The 21,139-nt window shown below is 34.5% G+C and overlaps 1 protein-coding gene across 3 annotated transcripts in view; it reads left to right on the forward strand.

Annotated features, from left to right (window-relative positions):
* Positions 1 to 21,139, forward strand: part of FSTL5 (follistatin like 5) — a 322,017-nt gene that overhangs the window by 267,657 nt on the left and 33,221 nt on the right. For 2 of the 3 annotated variants that reach the window (XM_068403643.1, XM_068403644.1), the window contains exons 10-12: positions 7,445 to 7,471; positions 11,792 to 11,910; positions 19,417 to 19,566. In XM_068403643.1, coding sequence (XP_068259744.1) covers positions 7,445 to 7,471; positions 11,792 to 11,910; positions 19,417 to 19,566 — 296 coding nt within the window. The remainder of the gene's footprint in view (positions 1 to 7,444; positions 7,472 to 11,791; positions 11,911 to 19,416; positions 19,567 to 21,139) is intronic. The other variant, XM_068403645.1, reaches the window with a different exon arrangement.

The raw sequence follows: 21,139 nt of genomic DNA on the forward strand, positions 1-21,139 counted from the left end.
TGTAGTTGTTTATATTATTTTCTGTTTTTTACAGAACAGAATTATTTTAATTTCTCTCAATGTTTTCTAAAATTTCATTTTATAAAATGCAGTTTAGTTTGCCATTGATTAATATGACTTCATAAGTATTTCTCTAAATTTTATTGAGACATGCGTGTGCATCTTGGGGAGACAACTGTCATGATAGAAAGTTATCAAGTAATGCTATTAAGGCATTTTCAAGACCAATTTGACTGTACTTGATGATATTTTAATATTTAGTAGCTTTTACTCTTGGTCATCAATCACAGATTCTTGTGTTACTCAGTTCAACCACTATGACATTATCATATATTGCAAAGCAACTTCTCCTACAGATTCTTTCACCTAGTCACACAAAGCAGGATAAAAACTATCTGCCTCCTGTGCTGTGTATTGGGGCTAAATTAAAAAAATAATATACCTGTTTCATGCCATTAAGTAGATCTATTTCTAACTGTGCCTTTTTTATGTAATGTCATGGTCCTGTCATCTAACAAGAGTTATGTGATCTGAATGCTACTGACTTGACAGGTTTATAGCCATCGTGAGCAACCAGCCATCCCCACTGTCTAGAACTTGGAATGAGACTAAAAGCCTTTTGACTGTGATTTATGGCCTAAATTCTCTCTGAAAGGTTTTATGCAACTTTAATAGAATCTTCCTGTCACATCTTATACTGAATAGTACCTATTTACCTAATTTCCTCAGAGATAATTTATGCTGACATTTTATTTTATGGCAGAGCTAAACAAGTTTATACTTGTTGACAGCATCGTAGGCAAAGACTATTTCAAACTTCAAAGTATAGGGTAGCAATTCAGCTCATGAACCATTTTTTCGTCCTACTAGTGTAGACTGGATTGAGTTAATGGGCTATGGAAAAGGACTTCAGCATGATCCGTTATAAAGATTTATAGAAAATAAATTAAAGAACAGCAAGCTAACATGGTCATATGTGACCAAAAGTAAAGTGTCAGCTGTGACTTTTAGCTGATAAATAATAGTTTAATATTAATAAAAATAAATACTTGGTTGTTGTATTAACCTAACCTGAAATGAAACTAAAGTACCTGTCACATAAGACCAGAATGGAATTTTGGTAGAATTTGTATTGACATAATTACTTTAAAAATAGTTGAAGCAAGCAATAGATAACTTTGAAAAAAAAAGAGTTTTTCTTTGTTTCACAAATAAATTAAGGTTTGTATATACTTACATTTTGTATAAACCCAACAAATCAGAATTTCTTATAAAATAAGAATAAAATTAAAAGGAAATATGTGCCTAAATGTTTTTATTCTGCTTGATAGTGGAAGTTGAGCAAAAAGTAAATCACCTTAACCTTGTCTTCACTTTAACACTGGGGTTTTTTTTAAATAAAATTAATAATTAAAAACTTGTGTGGCTCAGCAGCCACATAGTAATAATGCTATAGATTTACTCTGTAGCATAAGAGCATGTGTTTATACATTAGAGTTATGAGAAAAAAGAGTAAAATAACAGATGTGTTCTCTTTATGATGTGCATATGATTAACCAGAACAGCTGCCAATAGTAGTGGCTATCAGTAGAGCAAGCAGACAGTATCCCTTCAAACATTTTGAAATTACTTGTTTATGCAATTAAAAGTACAGCAGATTATGGTGGGACAATTCTGAAAAATAATGTAGAATTCCATACTTCTGCCAGTTGACCTTACTGCATCTTCCTCATTGTCCTGTTGTCTATTACATCTATTTGTGACCTCTTGCCATTATGGGATTGAAGGCTTGGAAAGGGGCAGTGGTTTCCTATCTGATGGTGCAAAGTCTAGCACAATGAGCTGAAATATGAAACCGTTGATTTTTATTTATCAGCTGTTACGTTCTGATAGAAGTTCAGGTAAAACATTACAGAATTTTAAATACAAAACTTGTGTTTTGATGAGACAAAACCTGGAATTAAGAACCGCAGCTCTATATTCATGAAGAATCATTATTTGCATTCAGACGATATCAGTGGATTTTTTCCTCCCTGTTTATTGGAATGTCTTTCTGCTGTTTTTCCCTCTTCTTAAAACCATTTTAAACTGCATTGTTCTCTTAGTGCAGCAAGCTAGGAAGTTTTTCACATGTTAAGGTTTTAATTTATATCCATTTTACTTGAGTGCCAGTTCAACAAACTAATCTTTTATGAAAACATTTTATTTAACTTTCATGATACGTAATGCCATGAGAAAAGAATGAAATTTTCAGATTATTTAATCACACATAAATAAAATAGGTACAGGAGAATGACAGTTTTTAGTTAAAAAAAAAATAAAAAAAGTTAATGGCTTTTAAAAGCTCATTCAGCATTTTCTTGGATAATGACCACTAAAGCATGTGATAAAGAGGGAAAATTTTTTCAGGAAGAAAAGGAGGTATTGTACTTCAAGAACAAGTTTGTTTTCTGGATCTTATTGCCCTAATCTTGTTGGGTTTTTTTCTGGATATGTATAGTAGTGTATGCTGGTGACTGATAATGTGAACATCTAATTCTATTGCCAAAAGGAAGCAGAAGAGCTACATTTAATCTCCAAACTCACTGAATGTCAATCTTACAAGTATATATACACACACTTTATTTCCAACTGTTACACCTTAAATGTTTGGAAAAAAGAAAAGTAGGAAGGAAGAACACTGTAGTTGACATAGTTAGAAGATTTGACATTGGCTGTTGAGACAGAAAAGTGAACGTAATAACATTTATTACGATATGATAAGAAGTAGTAGGATACAGAATTTATTTGGAAAGTGACATTGTAGTACCCTCTTATTCATTTAGTAACAGAAGTACCATGGGGTTTTGCAGTTGTTGTTTCCATCCAAAGGGGATGAGAATCTGTACTGCTGTTACAGTCTGCTGCAGAATTTAATGAAGTACTAAGGACAGAGTTTCCTGAAAAATGTGCAACCTATTACCATTCAGCCAACACAGAAAATTGTAACAAATATGAAGAGTAGGCTTTCAGATGTTAACTACTCATAATCAAAGGCTGGGTCTGAGCACAAAAGCATAGAATAGCTATGTAAGGACCATGAAGAGTGATTTTTATGGAGCTGTAAGTGTGCTTAAAAAAAAAAAAAAAGAAAAAAATACTCTTTCAAGAAAACATGGATTCTCCTGTTCTGCACTGGGTGGGGGACAGGGAGAGAGAGGCATGGTGCAGGGTTCTTTTTGGATGTCAATATAAAGGGCCCAACAACAAATGGTGTAATAAAATAGCTGCTTTAATAAGATAGAATAAAAAGAGGAATATAGAGAGCAAGTAAATCTTACATCCCTTCAAATGCTGGTCACCCTGCATGCATTCATGTGGCATCAGATGAACTCCGGATGGATTTTCACACAGCAAACTGCGCAGATCCTATCCATGGAGAGGTTCCCTCTTCCTCCCATACTGTAGTGGCTTTTATCTTGTGTAACAAACAAACCCATATATCTTCTGACAGGTTGCAATGTTATCTCTATCATAACACTCACTAGTGTGCAGTGCAGGCTATTATGGGCGTTCCAGCATATACCCTTGCAGCAGCTACCTGTGCTAACACACAGGCTTCTCAAGCCTTAAGTACACAGCCCAGTGTAGCAGACATAGCCTGCTCAAGGTCACTAACTCCTTGAATACAATGTCTTCTGCAAGGCTCCCAGTACATCTCCTGATATTATTTAATAATTGTATGTTGTCTGAATTCTTTTTATAAATCAGGGAAATATGACACAAGAGAAGATGGTGGTGTTCTGTCTTAAAATCAGAAAATTTTACTGACATCTATCAATAATTATGAATTTTTACATCTTGAAGTTTATAAATGTGTGAGAACTGAGTATAGGATGTGGCTGAAGATGTTAATTTTTACTTAACCCAAAAGGAAGGTAAACACTATGTTCCTTAGCATACTTTCCATCTACAGATGTTGTACATCTGTACAGATGTTCCACCATTGCAGTCTTCATCTTAAGACTGGACATCTTTCTTGAATACAAATGATAGGACTGATTAAAAAATAAGTTTAGTGATTTTCAAGTACTCTTTTTATCCCCCCCTTTATTTTTTGAGCAAAGCTTAGAACCATACATATCATTTTGCATTAACACAAATTAATGTGTTCTGTACTTAGCATCTTAAATCATTTCATTTGATGCTGTGTAGTTCCACACAGTTGAATAATTGTAATTACTTTTTATTTTCTTTCCTATGTCACCCCTAGAAAAAAGACTGATGAAAAGTAGAACTTTATGGCTACATTTATGGGACTTCAAGTGCCATATATTACTCAGTTCTTCCCTCACAATATGAAGAGAAAACTAACTTTAAAGAAAATCCTCGAGGTTACCCTGGGGAAATTAATTTGCTTTATTGCAGAAAAAAGACTATATAAGATGAGAGAGACAAACACAGAACTGTCATCTGAATATAGAGCTGCTGTCTTGACATGCAGGGATAAAGTTAGAAGACCCAAAACCCACTTGGAGCTGAATCTGGTGAGGGACATAAAGGGCTAAAGATGGGCTTCTAGAAACAACAGCAGCAAAAAGGTGGCTAGGGAAAATATGGGCCTGCTGCTGAGTGTGGAAGGGGACATGATGACAAAGGACATGGAAGGAGTACAATTAGTACTGAAGGTCTTCTTCACGTCAGTCTTTACTGGCAACACTGGCCCCAGGAATGCGAGACCAGTGGGAAAGTCTGGGAAGGAAGTCTTCCTCTGGCAGGGAAGATGTACCCATGGTGGATAGGACAGTGGGGTGAATTGAAAACTGGCTGAACTGCCAGGCCCAAAGGTTGTGATCAGTGCCACCAATTCCACCCAGAGGTCAATCAGCTGCAGCATACCCCAGCGCTGTTTCTTTCCTCCTCCTGTCTGTCTGTCACAGTGCAAATGACCAATTTAACACTTCCACAAAGGGAAACACACATAAGTACCTTAGCTTGCAAAGCACTGTGGTGGTCGTGGAATATCTTTGGGGAGACTTTAGTTGCTTTCATCCTACAGTGGAAAAAAAAACCATTTTCTGTAGCTCTAAAGCCATAAGGGTATAGTTCTCTCTTAAATGTTCTTTTTATACAAATTAACACCTTTTTCTTCTTGTCTAAACTAAAATAATTCAAGATCTCTTGAACCTTTCAGCCCATTCTTTCTGTAGTTGCGGTACTGATGATCTACTGATTAGGTCTTTATTTAAAAAATAATAGCTATCAATAAAACATAAATTGCAATCATGAGATGAAATATTAGATTTATAGTCACAGGTCTAGCTTAGAAGAATGATCAAATAGTTTAAACATAAGCAGCCAAACGTTATTTAGAAGAGACATGTTAAATACTCTGTTCATGTCTGCCACTGAAATATACAGTAAACCAAATCTATTTTGTGCTGTCAGCCCTGGATATAAATCTGAGTCATACTGGTGTTAGCAATTTAGTTACCAAGACATTTCATTCAGAGCAGCTGGGTGTCTGGAGGACACATACTCAGCCAATGTAGTCAAGACTTCCTTCAAAGCTATTCTCTTCTGAAAGTAACAACTCAAAATCAGAAGACCAAGTATAAAGGTAGATGACTGAGAATTAAATTTAAAACATGTTGACTCAATTTTACCTTAGCAGCAGTTCAACAGAAATTCTGCCTCCTGATGTAAAGTTTTACTGCTCAGCCCAAGTAAGGCACACCCCATTAATCTTGGCAGTTTATTGGATCCTAATGGTTCAAATACTAAAGGAAAGGCGAGGATGGGATTTGAAAAGAATGCACACATAATAGTCCAGAGAATTAAGCTGGTTTAAAGATAATAAAACACAGACTGAGCATGTTTGAAAGCTGCACTGAGGTTCTGTTTTGGGAAAGGGGAACTTTTTTTATTATAGTATTCAGTATCACTTCAACAGTATTACTGCTACTTTCTACTTATATGGGGATCTCCCTTTTGTACACTTCAAAGCACTGAAGGTAAAAAGTAATCATCACCTTCCTTTTATCAAGGGATAACTGAATGACACAGTTGAAATACTGTGTCTAAGGTCATAGACTGAGGTGACTGTTGAGACAATTTGTGAAAAAAAAATAGGAGACAAAAAGTAGTAGAGGACAGGGAGAGAAAAAACAAAAGCCCAGTAGCTCTGTTATCCTAAGCCTCTGAATCATCAGCTTGTCAGAAAGTAGATTGATGCTTTTTCCAAGGACCCTTCTACATATTTGGGACACTGTATATTCTTTCAGAGAACAAGAATGAGAGAAATGCTGCACTGCATGAGGCAAAAAGCCTGTCTTGGTCCTGTCTTCAGCAGTGCCCAATAAAAGATGCTTGGGAAAATCATAATATCGTCTGGGACTTTTCTGGAGTGATAGTTGTTCCTGTTTCTACTCTCAACCTTGAGCAGTCAGCAGTTGAGGGACTTTTGTGTACCAACATCATTTTTAATCATCTGTCTTTCATTACTTTTTCTAAACTGTTTTTTAAAGCACATGAACGTTTTTAGCTTTTGCAACACTGTGTTTCAATGAGCATCACAATTTCATTAAGTCTATGTGTTCTCTGTCTTGTACTCCTTTCTTTTAAATTTTTCTTTATTTCTTAAGATCATTACTTTACAAAACACTTTGATTTTCAGTGACGGTGTTTTAAACAATTTATTCCATGGCATGCTGAGCTCTAAATATTTTAAATTTACAAAATTATATTTGCTTTCTTTTTATTCTCCCCAGGCAGAAAGTGCAATATTAGGATAATTAGTTTTCATTGATCTCAAAGGTCTAAAATCCAATTATAAACAAGATGGCCAAATACAATTTATGTTTTCATGGAAAAAAACAAACACTTAGTTGGTTACCAAGCCATCTTATAGTTCCCATCTTAGTCTTCCAAAGATGATGACAAAAATTATACAGCATGACAACTTTGGTAGCACAGCTGTGTTACAGCAATACAGAAGAATATCTTGTATGCATTTTGACTTTATGTGTTTATCTCATAACTATGTCCTGAAATAAACCTCTTCAAAGTCCAGTGCTTAAAGGAAATTGTGGAAATTATATCACCTGTAATGAATATACATAATTTATGTGTATGCAAACTCCACATGCTTTTTGTAATGGATTATGAAACACACTATTGATAAAGACTAATGGAGTTAACTGGGGGGTGGGGGGGAATGTAATGAGGGATGAAGGGGTTTACCCTAACTCAAATAACTATGATGGATAATCAAAATTTTGTCACGTGACATAGAGAACTTTATTTAATCTTATTGTTAATTCACTGTTTCCATTGATTTACCTGTAGAAGTATTTTAGTGAATCAGAGATTAAAGCATCACAATTATTTCAGAATTGATAGATCATTTCATGTTTTTTCTGGTTCATTTGTGTTTTCTGTTCTTTCTCTCTCTTACATGCTGCAGTTGCAAACATATTGTGGCGAGAGCAAGGTACTAATACAGATGGCTTTTTTCATATTTTCTATATTATGATGAAATACTCATCTATTGTTAATTTTGTGTGTTTGTTTTGTTTTTTTTGGGTTTTTTTTTCATAATCTACAGTTACAGTAATTACCTTCCCGCTTCCAACGTTTGAGGGATTTGTTTTAAAGAAAAAAATATAGTACAAAATAATCCTTCAAATGTTCATGCCTTTGTGAACTGCTTTTCCTTTTGGGCAGAGAGAAGGAAATAAGCTGTTCAAAAATTTCAGACAGTTGCTCAAAGGGATACAACAAGAAGCTCAGATTTAAAATGTAGACCTTTAACTTTTGCTTGTTTGCTGACATGAGAAAGCTTCCAACCAATCAGCCTATATGCTGTTGGGATTGATCTTGTATGAATCATTCTTACTTGAAAAAATTATAAACTTAAACAGTTTAATTAAAATTGAGGTACCTGTTGTTGCTTAATGAGACAAAGCATTTTCTTCTTCTACTCAGGAAGGGTTTGTAAATGTTGGGAGGGGGAATGGAGGTTTGTGGTTTGTGACCAACCGATGGATAAATATAAATACAGACAGTATTAGGTGTTAATAACATAGAAAGCATGGAAAGCATATTTTACTGACAAAGACAGGTATTAATTTTCATATACATGAGATAATCTCATAAAGCATATTGCAGAAAATTACCATAATCGAAGTGTTGTCATGAGCTTTCATTTCATTGCTCTAAGTAGCCTGTTCTTATTTTAAAGTTACAATTTAGGGATTAATGTATTTCAGGAATAGGAAATGTTTCAATTCTTTCCATTGGAAGATTTATAATACTGTAAGTGGATCAGGCTTCACTATGAATTCATGTTGCAGATGGTATTTCTGCAAGTTTTTTAAAGGTTTATTTTAAATTAATTTAAAGATTCAAAAATTTGATATTTCATTTGCCTAATTACATAGTAATCTTTGGCATTTCCCAGTGTGTTTACAAATATGAACTAGTTTTAGTTTTTATGTTCCTGTTTTACCAGTTGCTCAACTGGCATAAACAACCAGTTCCCTGATTATAGTGGAGCTCAGCTATGAACCTCCTGCTCTATTGGCCTCACAGAGTACAAATGATGTGTTCAGAGTTTCATACAATTCCACTGTTAACAATTAAACTATATACAACAAGATTCGAACACCAAAGTTTTCATATATGTGGTATTCTCACCGCTGATTGGGAAGGTATGACTTGTATTTTATCTTGTGTTTTATCTTGAATAAAACTGAAAACGTGATTGGCACCCCCTTGACTTTTTAGAGGATTGTCTTTTCAAGTCAAGTCCTGTGTTGCCTTCAGTGGTTAGAAAGTACTTAGGAAAACTTAAATTCTGTGACAATAAAGACAATTAAAAATAGTAGCTTTGACCAGAGTGTTTATGGTAAAGACATTCAAATTTCTCTGTGACTATTGTGAAACTTAACAGAAACCAATTTGTAGTGGAGATTGAGAATGTGAAGTGACAATATCATCTTCTAGAGCAGGTTTTGTCAACCTCTCCCGTGTTTCTCATTGGCCAATACTTGTGTTTCCAACAAATATTGTTACTGGTTTCAATGTCAGAATTCATTTACAAGAGAGCAACACCCCAAAGATGCCACTAAGCATCACCGCTAACTTCTCTGGGCCATACATACTCAGTTATTTTCTGTTATCTAAGTATAAACTGATAGGAAGAGAGGGATGGGTGATTAGTATGCATTAAGATTGTGACACAATAGATAGGCTTTAGTGCCTACAATGCAAATTTGTATATGGGGTAACAAAGCCTTATCACAACTGCTTGCTTATGTAAGTGTAAAAACAATATGTGCAATCTGAAACGATTTTGAAGGTAATCAAAATAATAATAATACAATACATACACATGCATAAATATATCTATATATTAATCCTTATGAAAAAAAAACAAAACCACCACCATTTTTTTCAAATCAGTCTTAGCCAGTTTTAAATATAGATTCAGTCTAAATGAAGCACATATAACTGCATTTATTGTTGCTTCTGGCACTGTATTATAAATGTTCTGGGTTGGTTTTGGTTTAGTGGGGGGAGGGTTGCAAAATTAGGTCAGATGTCTTTAGAGGAATAGCTCCTGTAGTTGTGAAGAAGTGGCTTGCCTAAGTGATTAGATATTTGTATAGATTAGATATTTGTACAGATATTTGTAGACACATGCTCAAAGGAAGAGTTTTGGAGTCATAAGAACTTGGAAGGGGGGATTATTTCATTGGATCCACAGGTAAAGGTTCCTTATGTGAACTGACTTCCCTAACGCAGTATTGAAATTGAAGAGGGACATCTTTTACTGTCTCCTTCACTGATTTTGAGGAACAGTTTGGTGAACACTACTATCCAGACATTGGAAATAAAGCTTTAAAAATTTGGGCTAGGTTACTATGCACGAACATTATCTGTACATTGGAAAGCCTGGTTTGGAGTATTGGAAAATGAGGAGGGAGTTTTAGGAGTCTGTATTACTTGGATCTGTCAGCTGATTTACTTACTCACATTCTGGTATTACTTACCCTGCTAATAACTGTAATATACTTTAGTTAACGAGACCAGGGAGAAGGGAAAACCTTGGTTTGTCACCAGCCAGCTCCATGTATTTATTTATCACTAAGATACAATAAGCCCATTGCTCAGCTATAGATGTCTACACTGTGTTCACTGGTAGGGGCGGCCTAACTTCAGTCAGGCTTATCCACAGATTCCAGCTGTTCTTACAGGATGCAATGTCAGGCATTTTTTAAAGAAAAACCTTGACATACTATCTTACATAGGCTATATGATTTACCTGCAAAGGCATCCAAAAGTTTCCCATTGTCCAGAGTGGGCATATTGCCCTTAGTGTACCGTATGCTCAGAAAAGACATGACTGGTAAGTTTTCCTTAAACCTGAGCCTGATTCTATGCTACATGGAATGCAGCATAGACAAATTCCCCTCCTACTTTTCGGTAACCTATTAATAGATAGATTTGATATAAAATGAGGAAAACCCTGCTTGGAGACTGTCCTTTCTTTCTTTTTAGGAAAACTTGGCCAGAAGTAGGAAATGATTCAGCAAGATTTCTCAAAGATAATTGAACTTGCTTATTTTGGGCATGGCTTGACAACCTTATACATGTTATTACTTTTTAAATGACTCTATTACCTATATGGTTCCTAATGGGGACTGGGAACTTTTGTGTGTGTGTGTATGTGCATACATCTACACACAAACACACACTTACCTCCCCAGCTTAATGTTCTCATTATTTTATTTGATATTAAGATGTGTTCTCCCTCTATTAACATAGGTTGTCGTTCAGAGTTTAGGATAAGCAGAATTTCAGACTCAAATTTCTTTTTCATGGTTTTTATTCCCCTGTGTTCCTATACCGAATATTGTTATGTCAAGTGGAAACTTAGGCCCTGTACCCAGGATACGTGTACATTTTTGTCATTGTAGCCCACAGTTTAGCTGTCAGAGTTGGTTATAATGGTAATTTTATGAGTACTGTGATTTTCTTCATAGAATTTTACAAATATGAACTGATCATCCAGCATAGCATCCAGATAGCAAATCAACAGCTGTTGTCTTAATTGGCACATGGTAAACTAACGAGAATGTTCTTTTTTTTGTGGTCATGAGCATGACCACAGGTATTATGAGACTTCATGCTACAGATCTGGTTCCTGCACTCTCCACAAAACATTACATTGTGCCTCTCACTCAGCACCATGGTGGTAGAAGGATTGAATAGTTCTATAAACGTTTGTGGCCCTTCAAACTTGGAATGAATATCTGCCCACCTCTGGCATTCCAATAAAATACAATAGAGAATATTTCCTTTTCTGACTGAAAGAAAGGTCAAATAAGGGTTTATAACAAAGATTCAGAACTTCTCTTTCAATGTCATACAGAAATTACTTTAACTCTTTCATCCCTCAGAAAAAAAATAGTAAGAATACAGGGAGAATTTATATTTCATTTCAATGTAGATGATTTCACAAGATCACTTTCGTTACTGCAGCTGTCAAACTATGTATTTCTAGCTCTGTATTCGTAAAGACACTGTCTTGCCAATGGAGAAAACTATGTGAAATTCATTCTGAGCAATGTAACAATTTTGGTTTAGTTTTACAACACAAGATCCCATAGGATTAGCTGTATTAGCACTACATGCATTAACAAATTGATTTGATACCAAAAATGTGATGAGGTTTTCAGTTCAAGACAAGGATTTACTTTTTTGTCATTGTTTAATTTTATACATTTCAATGTGTTTTTGTCCTAAGGTCTGGGAATTGGGAACATGTTTTATGTTTTTTATGAAGATGGCATCAAAGTAATACAACCAGTGGAATGTGAATTTCAGAGACATATTAAGCCTAGTGAAAAACTCCTCGGTTTTCAGGCAAGTTATTTTTTTTAATTTATTTGTAGTGTTTTCTCAATTATAGTTTTCTTTAAATAATAATTTCTTATTTAGTGTTTTCTGCTTGATAAATTGAGACATATCTTCTCAATTCATACATAGCTTATAATGGTGGACTCAAAATTTCCTGTATTTTCCTTGATCAAATTCAAACTTTCAATCTCTCTTATAGATTGAATATTCCCTGTATACTTTTCAAACACTTTCTTTTCTTTGGCTGTGTTTCTCTTTTCCCAGTCCTTTTCTTTAACAGCTCTCTACTCTTTATTTCTGGTTTGTTTGTTGTTGTTTTTTCTGCCCTCCCCCCCAGTTAAGTACGTCTCTGTGAATCAGGGATTGATTCTCTCTCTATTAAATATAAGATCTAAAGTTATTATTTTTAATGGTTTATTTTTCTCCACTGGATGTTTGTCTATATTAAACTGTCAGCTATCATGAGGCAAATCCCTATCCTGATAAACACTCTTACAGCTCCACTGAAGTTAGGAGAGATGATTGATGCTCCAACTTAGAATTCCTATAAGTAGTCTCAATAATTTTATTGTTAACAGATTTATAGCTGATTTCACCAAATTCTGTGCATTTATGGAGTAATTTCCAGGTGTAGCATGCATAAAAACAGTAGTGTATTCTCCACTTCCGTTTATTCTTTTGTTGTTTTTCCTTTACTGCTAATCAAATTGCTAGCTGATGTGATGCATGTTCTCACAGGAACACTTGGTACTAGCCACTACATTAAGACTTGTTCCATATGATCTATCACCTTTCAAAAATAATAACTTTTTCTCATTATTTGGATTTGAATGAGTGACCTTGAAATACGTAATAACCCATGAACTATACACTTTGTTTTTTTTCCCTAATACCTAAAGCAAGCTGAAATAACAGCAGAACTCTCTCAATGGAATTTGCCTCTTCAGTTATCATTATTGATGTCAAAGGCTGCTGTACTCAGCAGCAAGATTTATTTTAGTGTGAATAATTATGCTTTGAACAGCTAATCATACCTTGATTTGTGCTGCTTAAGTGAAATTAGGTTGATACAGCCAAAAATAAGCCAAAGAGCTTTTTTAATGGCTGTTTAATTCAAAAGCTGATTATTTAAGAAGACTGTTAAAATTTTATTGGTCTGAAGTGCAGCCTAGATTTTAAGTTTATTTTTATTGAAATGTGGTAATGATCAGGATGGATAAGTCAAACTCATTTCCTTTTTGTAGATTTCAAACCTAAAGTAGCATAACACTTATGTCCTCCCTGCCTCAAAAAAAAAAAGAAAAAAAAAAAGAGACCAGGAAAGCAGACTACTTGATAATTTTCATTTTAAAGTAGGTATAGACTTGTCCTTTGGATATCTTTGGTTTGTGGGTAGCTGTGGTAAATATATAGCTAGAAATTAAGCTTTGTACACATGCATGCCATTTTGCCCATTAAATTCAACAGTATTTCTACTTATTCTCCTGAATGCTGGAAACATCTTCCCTCACATATGGTGGTTAAGTCCTTATTCCTGCAAGAGAAATCAGAAATATTTGGAAAAATATATCCTTATGTTTTCCTACTCATAGTGACATCATTCACTCTGCATTCCAAAAAAAAGAAAAAAATTGAGAAATGGTATTCTGTAAAAAATTTTGAAATTTTGAAAAAACCCTTTAAGATTACTTTCCTCCTAAAAGAAGGATAAAACACATGTTTAGAAGAATTGTCTGCATATGCTACTACAACTACAATAGTAGTATGTTCTTGAAAAAACTCATTGACTATGAAGCTTTAGACAACTTTGAAGAATATCATATCTCCCTCAAGCCTCCTTGGAAAATCTGTTTTCCCTAAATCACAATAAGAAAATAACCCAGTTCTGTCCCAGGGTCAGATTTTCGTCAAGTTCACTATGTGATTGTTTAGTGGTAAGAGTTCATGTCATAAATTACTCATTAGTAATTCTCTTTAACTGTCATATAATTGTACTAATCAGAGATGCTGGCATACTGCATGTTTTGAGGTGGCTTTACATAGCCTTTCGCATCTACAGCAGTTATCGCTAATAAAATCTCCATTACTTTTCTCTTAGCGTATACCTAAAGGAAATACATGCTTGCTTAAACCTCTCCCATTTCTTTACGGTTTTCTGAATTAGCTGTTCAAGTGATAAGTAAAACCCCAGTAGACCTGTTTCATTGCCAAACATTTGCTAAAGTGTAGGAACATTTCTAATTCTGCAGCGCAGTTTAGGTACTAGAAGTGTTACAGAAAATATCTGGATGTTACATGTAATATTGCAGTGTTCCTCCCCAGGCTTCCTGTTTGCCTGCCAACAAAATAAATTACCCTTAGCTGAACTCCTGTAAAAGAATGAACTTAGATGTTTCTACGTGGCATTGCATTGTATTGTGAATGAATGTTGCAGTAGTTACACATGTACATATTTAGGCATGCTAATTTTGCTAAAGGTAAATACAATTTCTCAATAACTATATACTTGAGAACCCTTATCTAAATATTTAATTGCCTCTTATGCAACTGAGTGTCAATACAGCAAAGCACTTTAGTGTGTGTCTAACATGGGAATCAATTAGACTTTCACTGTGTTTAAAGCAAAGCAAAAGATTTAGTGCTTTACTGGATCATCATGGTTCAGAGGAATATAAAGATTTTCTTCCTCTCATTCCCAGAGCCTCCTAAATTACTTAAATCTTCTAAATTAATATCGGATGAAAGTAGACTTTTATTAGGCTGATAGTAACAATTCTATATGCATAGGGACAGAAATAAACTTATTTCTGTGTTCTGATGCAGGTTGTTGTCTAGTTATACCAACTTTGACAGCTGTTTGTTTAACCTGTTGTCAAATAGATTCTTAACCATGGTCAAACTAGAGTCTTTCAGCTGTTAAATGTCTCATCATTCTGAAGTGTTTGGGACATTTTCCTCACTAACATACAACCTCTATTTATCTTCTGCAAATTAATATTATCCACAGCCTTTAAATTCTAATTCTTATGCAAAAGTGTTTTTATTTTCCCTTCCCAATAAATCCCAATTAGAATAATTATTTCAGGAGTCTGGGGGTGAGGAAAGAAGCAATTGAAACATATGCCTTTGTTGACACTAATTGGAAAAATCCTTTTGCTTTCCACATAGTCCTGATTTCCTCTTTATTACAAGAACTAGCACATAGTGGCCATAGTTCAGTGAACTAGGCCATCTCACACTTGAAGTTGAATACGTGCTGGAGGTGGAAGCAAAATACTTAATTTCAAAATAATTAATGTGACTACAAGGCAGAAGAAAGTTTCCATAGAAATGAACTTGAAACACACTTGTTAGCCCACAGAAATTGCGTCAGTTTACACTTTTACAGCACAGTAAGGGTAGTAAATGTAAGATTGTTAACCTCTGCTTGTTCAAAAAAATGTGAAAAAGGTCCATAGTCTGATTTTACTACAGAATATCAAGTAAACAGTAGCTTAATATAGAATAGGTGGTATATAAATTCATGTCTTAATACATGCACAACAGTTGTAACCTGTTGATGTCAATTTACTCTTAGACAGTCATAGCATAACTAGGCATTTCATTATACTGCTTAAAGAGCTTGACTCAAATCTTGTTAAAACACTGAGGACCCTCGCATTAAGTGTAAGTTTATAAACATAGAATTTGCACATATAAATCTACAAGTACTTGTTTTCTCTTGAGAATTTCTTGCCCCAGACTACCTTGAAAAACACGCTGTAGAGATTTATTTCCCTCCATCTGCTGACTTGTTACAAAACAAGTCACTTTTTGATTAAAAAGTCTGGGGGAAAAAAACAATGAAATAAATTAATGTTTTATCAGATGTTAGCTTTTTTTCAGAAAGAATAAATTAGGAAAAAGTAAATGGCTCACATTTTAATTAGAAGAAGAAAATGGTGTTTTTATGCTTATATTTTAACGAGAAATTATTTTAACCAATTACCCAACCACTGGGGAAATTAATATAGAGCCTCAGAATTACTACCTGCAATGTAAAAGAAATCCAAACTGTCTGATCAGATAAATGTGAACTTTTCAAAAGCAAGATTTCGGTTCCATTGATTGAAGCTATTTCGGGAGCATCTAGATAAATGTGGTTTTGAATAACTAGAGAAACAACTGCATAAACCGATTCATGCTGGGGAACTCTATTTTAGATATGAGAAATTTGGTGGATAATTTTCAGTGTTACTTTGGAAAAACACTTTTTTTTTGCTTTTATTTTAATTTTTCAGTTTTTGGGGCAAACTGAGAGTTGGCATTGGATTATAGAAATTTATGACAACATAAATATGACAACATTCTAGAACCAGTAAACTGCATTTATATATGTAGATTTATTTTTCACTTAGTATTTTTTACTTTAGATCTGAGAAAGTGTAGTGCTTTCTACTTGTTGTATTTAAAGTGGAAGAAGAGAAGCAAGTTTTATGAATTATATAGATAAGAAGAATCATGCCTGTAGTTTCTAATTTAAATATATATGTGTGTATACGTCTATATACATATATAAAAACCTATATTATATTGCTTTTACTTTGAAATAATATTTAGAAATACACTTCAGTCAGTATTTTAGACTCAGATTTGAGAAAACATTTAACGAGGTTTTCATCAAACTACCTGAAGGGAGGTTGTAGTGGAGTGGGAGTCGGTCTCTTCTCCCAGGCAACTAGTGATAGGACAAGAGGACATAGCCTCAAGCTTCACCAGTGGAGGTTCAGGTTGGACATTAGGAAGCATTTCTTCTCAGAAAGGGTCATTAGACATTGGAGCGGGCTTCCCAGGGAGGTGGTGGAGTCACCATCTCTGGATATGTTTAAGAAAAGACTGGACATGGCACTTAGTGCCATGGTCTAGTTGACGTGGTGGTGTCAGGGCAATGGTTGGACTCGATCCCAGAGGTCTCTTCCAACCTGATTGATTCTGTGTGATTCTGTGAGGTGGCATAACTCTGCATATAGTTATAAGTGCTTATCTTACATATTTTCCTGTTCTGCTATAATTGCCACAATGGGAGATATGATGAGTGTAACCATTTACACTAATCTATATTATGCCATGTAAGAGAAACCTAGATTCCTTCAGCAGGAGTTGGTGTTATTTTAAAATAATGTGTTGAGTATGTCCTTGTAGAATTTATAGCACCAAAAACTGGGCTAAGCTAGGGTGAGTCCCTGAGAGATATGATTGAAAAGAATGACACAGTATAGAGTTGTTATAAACATTTATAGATGCATTATTTGAAGAAGGTGTTCTCTGAGGAAGACAGAGGACTGTGTAGAACAGTCTAAAAGTAGTTATCTATTTAGATAAAACATGGATCTGAGACAAGGCATATTTAGAATAAATATAAAAATAATTTGAGATCAGTGAAACAACCTTCCAATTGAAGTGACAATTGCACAGAAGGCACATGACAATAGATCATTGATCTGATGGTTGCATATCATATTAGAGGCGTACTTGTTTATGTTGACACTGCACTTTGTGCGATGAAAAGCTTTTAGCCACATTTAAGAATGACAGTCCCATTTGTCACCATGCATATCATTCTTTAAAAAAAAGATATTAAACAACTTCTCCCTTCCAAGTGCATGGCTTTTTAGCAGTGCAAAATAAATATTTCTCTTTTTATTTATTTCTAAGTTCTGCTGAAGTTCCTGATTATGTGCCTGAGTTTAGTAACCTTTCCTTATCTATGAGATTTCTGAAAGACCTTCCCTTTGTTGAGGTTTAAGAACCACATTGGACCAAGCAGTGGCTTTCAATCTCCTGTAAAGAAACTCCCTCTGTTAGAGCTGGAAATTGACTTATTTCTTATTTTGACATATAAAGACTGAGTGCATTTTCTCAATTGTACAGAGGCACAGCAGGCAAAGAATGTTGATGATACAGAAAAGTTAGCATTGAAATGCATCATCATCTTCTTGGAAAAGCATTGCTTAGTGCTGGATATGTTGTTCTGTCATTTTATTTTTCCCCTTCTTTTTAAAAAGAGTCTGATACTTAGAAACAGAATTCTTGAAGATCTCAACTCTTGGTGTTCATTCTACATTGAAGTCATCATCTGCTGACATATAATTATTTTCACAGCAACCGTTATGATGTATCAGACAGAGCATTCTAAATTAGGAATAAGCAGCAGATAAGTGCTAAAAAGAAATAATATTTATGATTTGGTAAAATTGCCCCTTGTGATGAAAGGAAGAAAAATTAAGAGGGAAAAGAGGAATAGGTCAGGAAAATAAAAAAGCTTGGCACATGCTGTACATCTCCAAGCAGAGTATTTTTCAGGTCCTTGTTTTTACATAAATTTGATGTCCATTATTGGAAAAAATAATATATTTCATAAAGGGAATTTCCAAATACGGTAACATATTTGACCAAGTAACTTTTAATTTTGATAAAAGCAATCTTTCACTGGGGGTAGATAGTTACAAATAGATTATAAATAATATAAATATAAATATAAATATAAATATAAATATAAATATAAATATATATAAATAAATATAAATAAATATATATATGATGAGTGGGAATATATTTATACAAAATATGAATAGTGAGCATGTAAACAATAGATAGCTGTTTTGAGTGAGATTCCATAGTTATAAATATGTGTATTATGAAATATGAATATGAAATATGAATTCACTGAAATCAACAGGGATTTTGCTTTTGTTTCAAATTCATCCTTTTGCCAGGATGGAAAGGCAGAGGGGGAAGGAATGTTAGTAAGAAGCCATTTGATTTGTATTGGGTTTAACACTGGTGAGATAGGCTGTGAGAATGTCTTACAGCAGAAATAGCCAAATTTCTTCACCTTTGAAGCAACCTATCAGTACTCCATGTGACCAAAAAAAGCAGATCCCTCCAACTGCTGCTGCTTTGCCCTTATACCATATGACAGCTTACACCACACCTCCTTCTCTTCCTCTCCATTTATACATCCGTTATATCATCTGCCCAATTTAGTATTTTCCTCCCTTACCACTGTGCTCTCAGGTGTAAGCGTTAAGCCATGTCGATAACTGCCTTCTTTGCTGTGAAGGTGCAGAAGGGGAAGCTGCTAGCTACTGCATACTAATGAGACATTATGTGTCTAATTTGTTTTGCTGTTTTTAAGGTCTCCTGGCTCTTGCTTACTTTATTTCTACACATATTATTGTTTCAAATGGGTTTCTTTCTCAGGACAACAGCACTAACTGCCTGAATGCCTAGAAGACATCCAAAAAAGCTGGTGTATGGTTTACACTAAAGTGCTTGTGAGTTGTGTGGTGCTTACATGTAGTTTGGCTAACATTAGTCTATGTCCTAATGTTGCCTGTCATTTTTCCTTCCCTAAATTTTCTGTGATTTTATTTTACAGTTAAAAAAGGAGAAAAAGTGTGTAATTTGTCTTTCTGTTGCATTGTTGGCTGTCTTGATTCTTACACTTTCCCTGTTTCTATTGAATTATAGGATGAAGTTTGTCCCAAAGCTGATGGAGATCCTGTTCAGCGGTGTGTATGGGCAACTGCTGTTAATGTAAAAGACAAGTTCATTTACGTAACTCAACCCACACTTGACAGAGTTCTTATTGTTGATGTACAGTCTCAGAAAGTTGTACAGGTATTCATTTCTCATTTTTAAGTTAATATCTAATTTGGACACAAGAATTTAAGGTTTTCGTTCATATTTTGAAAAAAAATGCAATTAGCTTGAGAGTAAACACAGTATCTAGAAAAAAGCTCATCTACTTTCAACATTTAGCAGCAGTTTATGCTTAGTGACTGTTCTTGTCAATAGACAATTGGGAGAGAGATAATCAACATGAAAATACCTCTTATAAATATTAATCAAGTAGTTGAGGAAACAAGTTCCTTGGGAAGTTTCTGGCTTGAGGTACTTTTCACTTGAAAATGAAGATTCATTAAAATAGAGTCTTATCATAGGAATGTGTCTCATCTGTTTTGACAAGAAAGGTCAGGGGGTTAGGTTTGGCTGCAGAAGGTGGAGGACTGTTACTCAGTAATCTTTTAGACAGAGAAATTACTGGAATTGTGGAAGACCCAGCATCACCCTTAGCCAAGATTGGACACTGTGAATTCATACTTCTTCTCTATTCCTCTCTACTGTGTAGGTAGTACTATCAGTTTCTCAGTTTCTGGGATGCTGGAGATAGTCTGCTTAGTCAAAATAACTCATTGGGTAAAAGAAAGAAATCGATGCTATGGTACAGGAATTAATGCACTCATATAGTTTGTGGAAGACCAAGGCACAAGGCAATGCTAAAATGAATATTAGGTTTTTTTGAGCAGTACAGTTCTCTCAGGAGAGCCTGAGAGAGTCACAATATAATCCAAATGGTCAGTAGTCTCACTGGGATGGAGTCGATATTTTATGTTTGTTTGCCACCATTCAAATCAAATACTATAACCACGGTACTCTTGTCTGTCTGTCTCTTTTTTTTTTTTTTTTTTCTTTATGTATCTGGTGGTATCAATGACATCATTGTACTATGAGGTTAAATAGGGGATTTACATGAGGACAGATTTTAGTCTGCAGAATTGTTAAAGACATGTGAAAATGGATTTAGAAAATAACAGCCATAAACTCATTAATTTCTAAAAACAGAATTTCTGAATATGAAGAGAATATTTAAAGTCTTAAAATGTTTGTGTTAACAAGGCATATGGAAAAGGCAAGATCATATTTTTTGATATTTGTTTTCTGCCTAATATTCCTACCATATTACTTTATTTTTGTTCCTTTTTTTTTTTAATCAGACACATACAGTAGACTATTTTATTATGTAGTCTTTAGTCCTTGAGGATGATGTCATTTGACAAGAAAAATTAGCTTTATTTCACTTTCAGCGGAAAAAAAGCCAATCAATTATAGTTGGGGATTGTCAACAGTCTTGTCAACAGACAAGGGGCTTGTTTTTAGGTTGGGTTTGTATATTTATGGGTTTTTTTAAGTACATTATAGATCATATAAAATCTTGACATTTACTCTAAAAGCAGGGTTCTTCTTTTTCTGAAATAAAATTTTTTCTGGGCAAAGAGCTCTGAAGCTAGTTAATAGCTTGTTAACAATCACAGAATCAATCAGGTTGGAAGAGACCTCTGGGATCATTGAGTCCAACCGTTGCCCTGACACCACCTTATCAACTAGACCATGGCACTAAGTGCCATGTCCA

The sequence above is a fragment of the Nyctibius grandis genome, chromosome 6 (genome assembly GCF_013368605.1).
Source record: "Nyctibius grandis isolate bNycGra1 chromosome 6, bNycGra1.pri, whole genome shotgun sequence".
Taxonomy (NCBI): domain Eukaryota; kingdom Metazoa; phylum Chordata; class Aves; order Nyctibiiformes; family Nyctibiidae; genus Nyctibius; species Nyctibius grandis.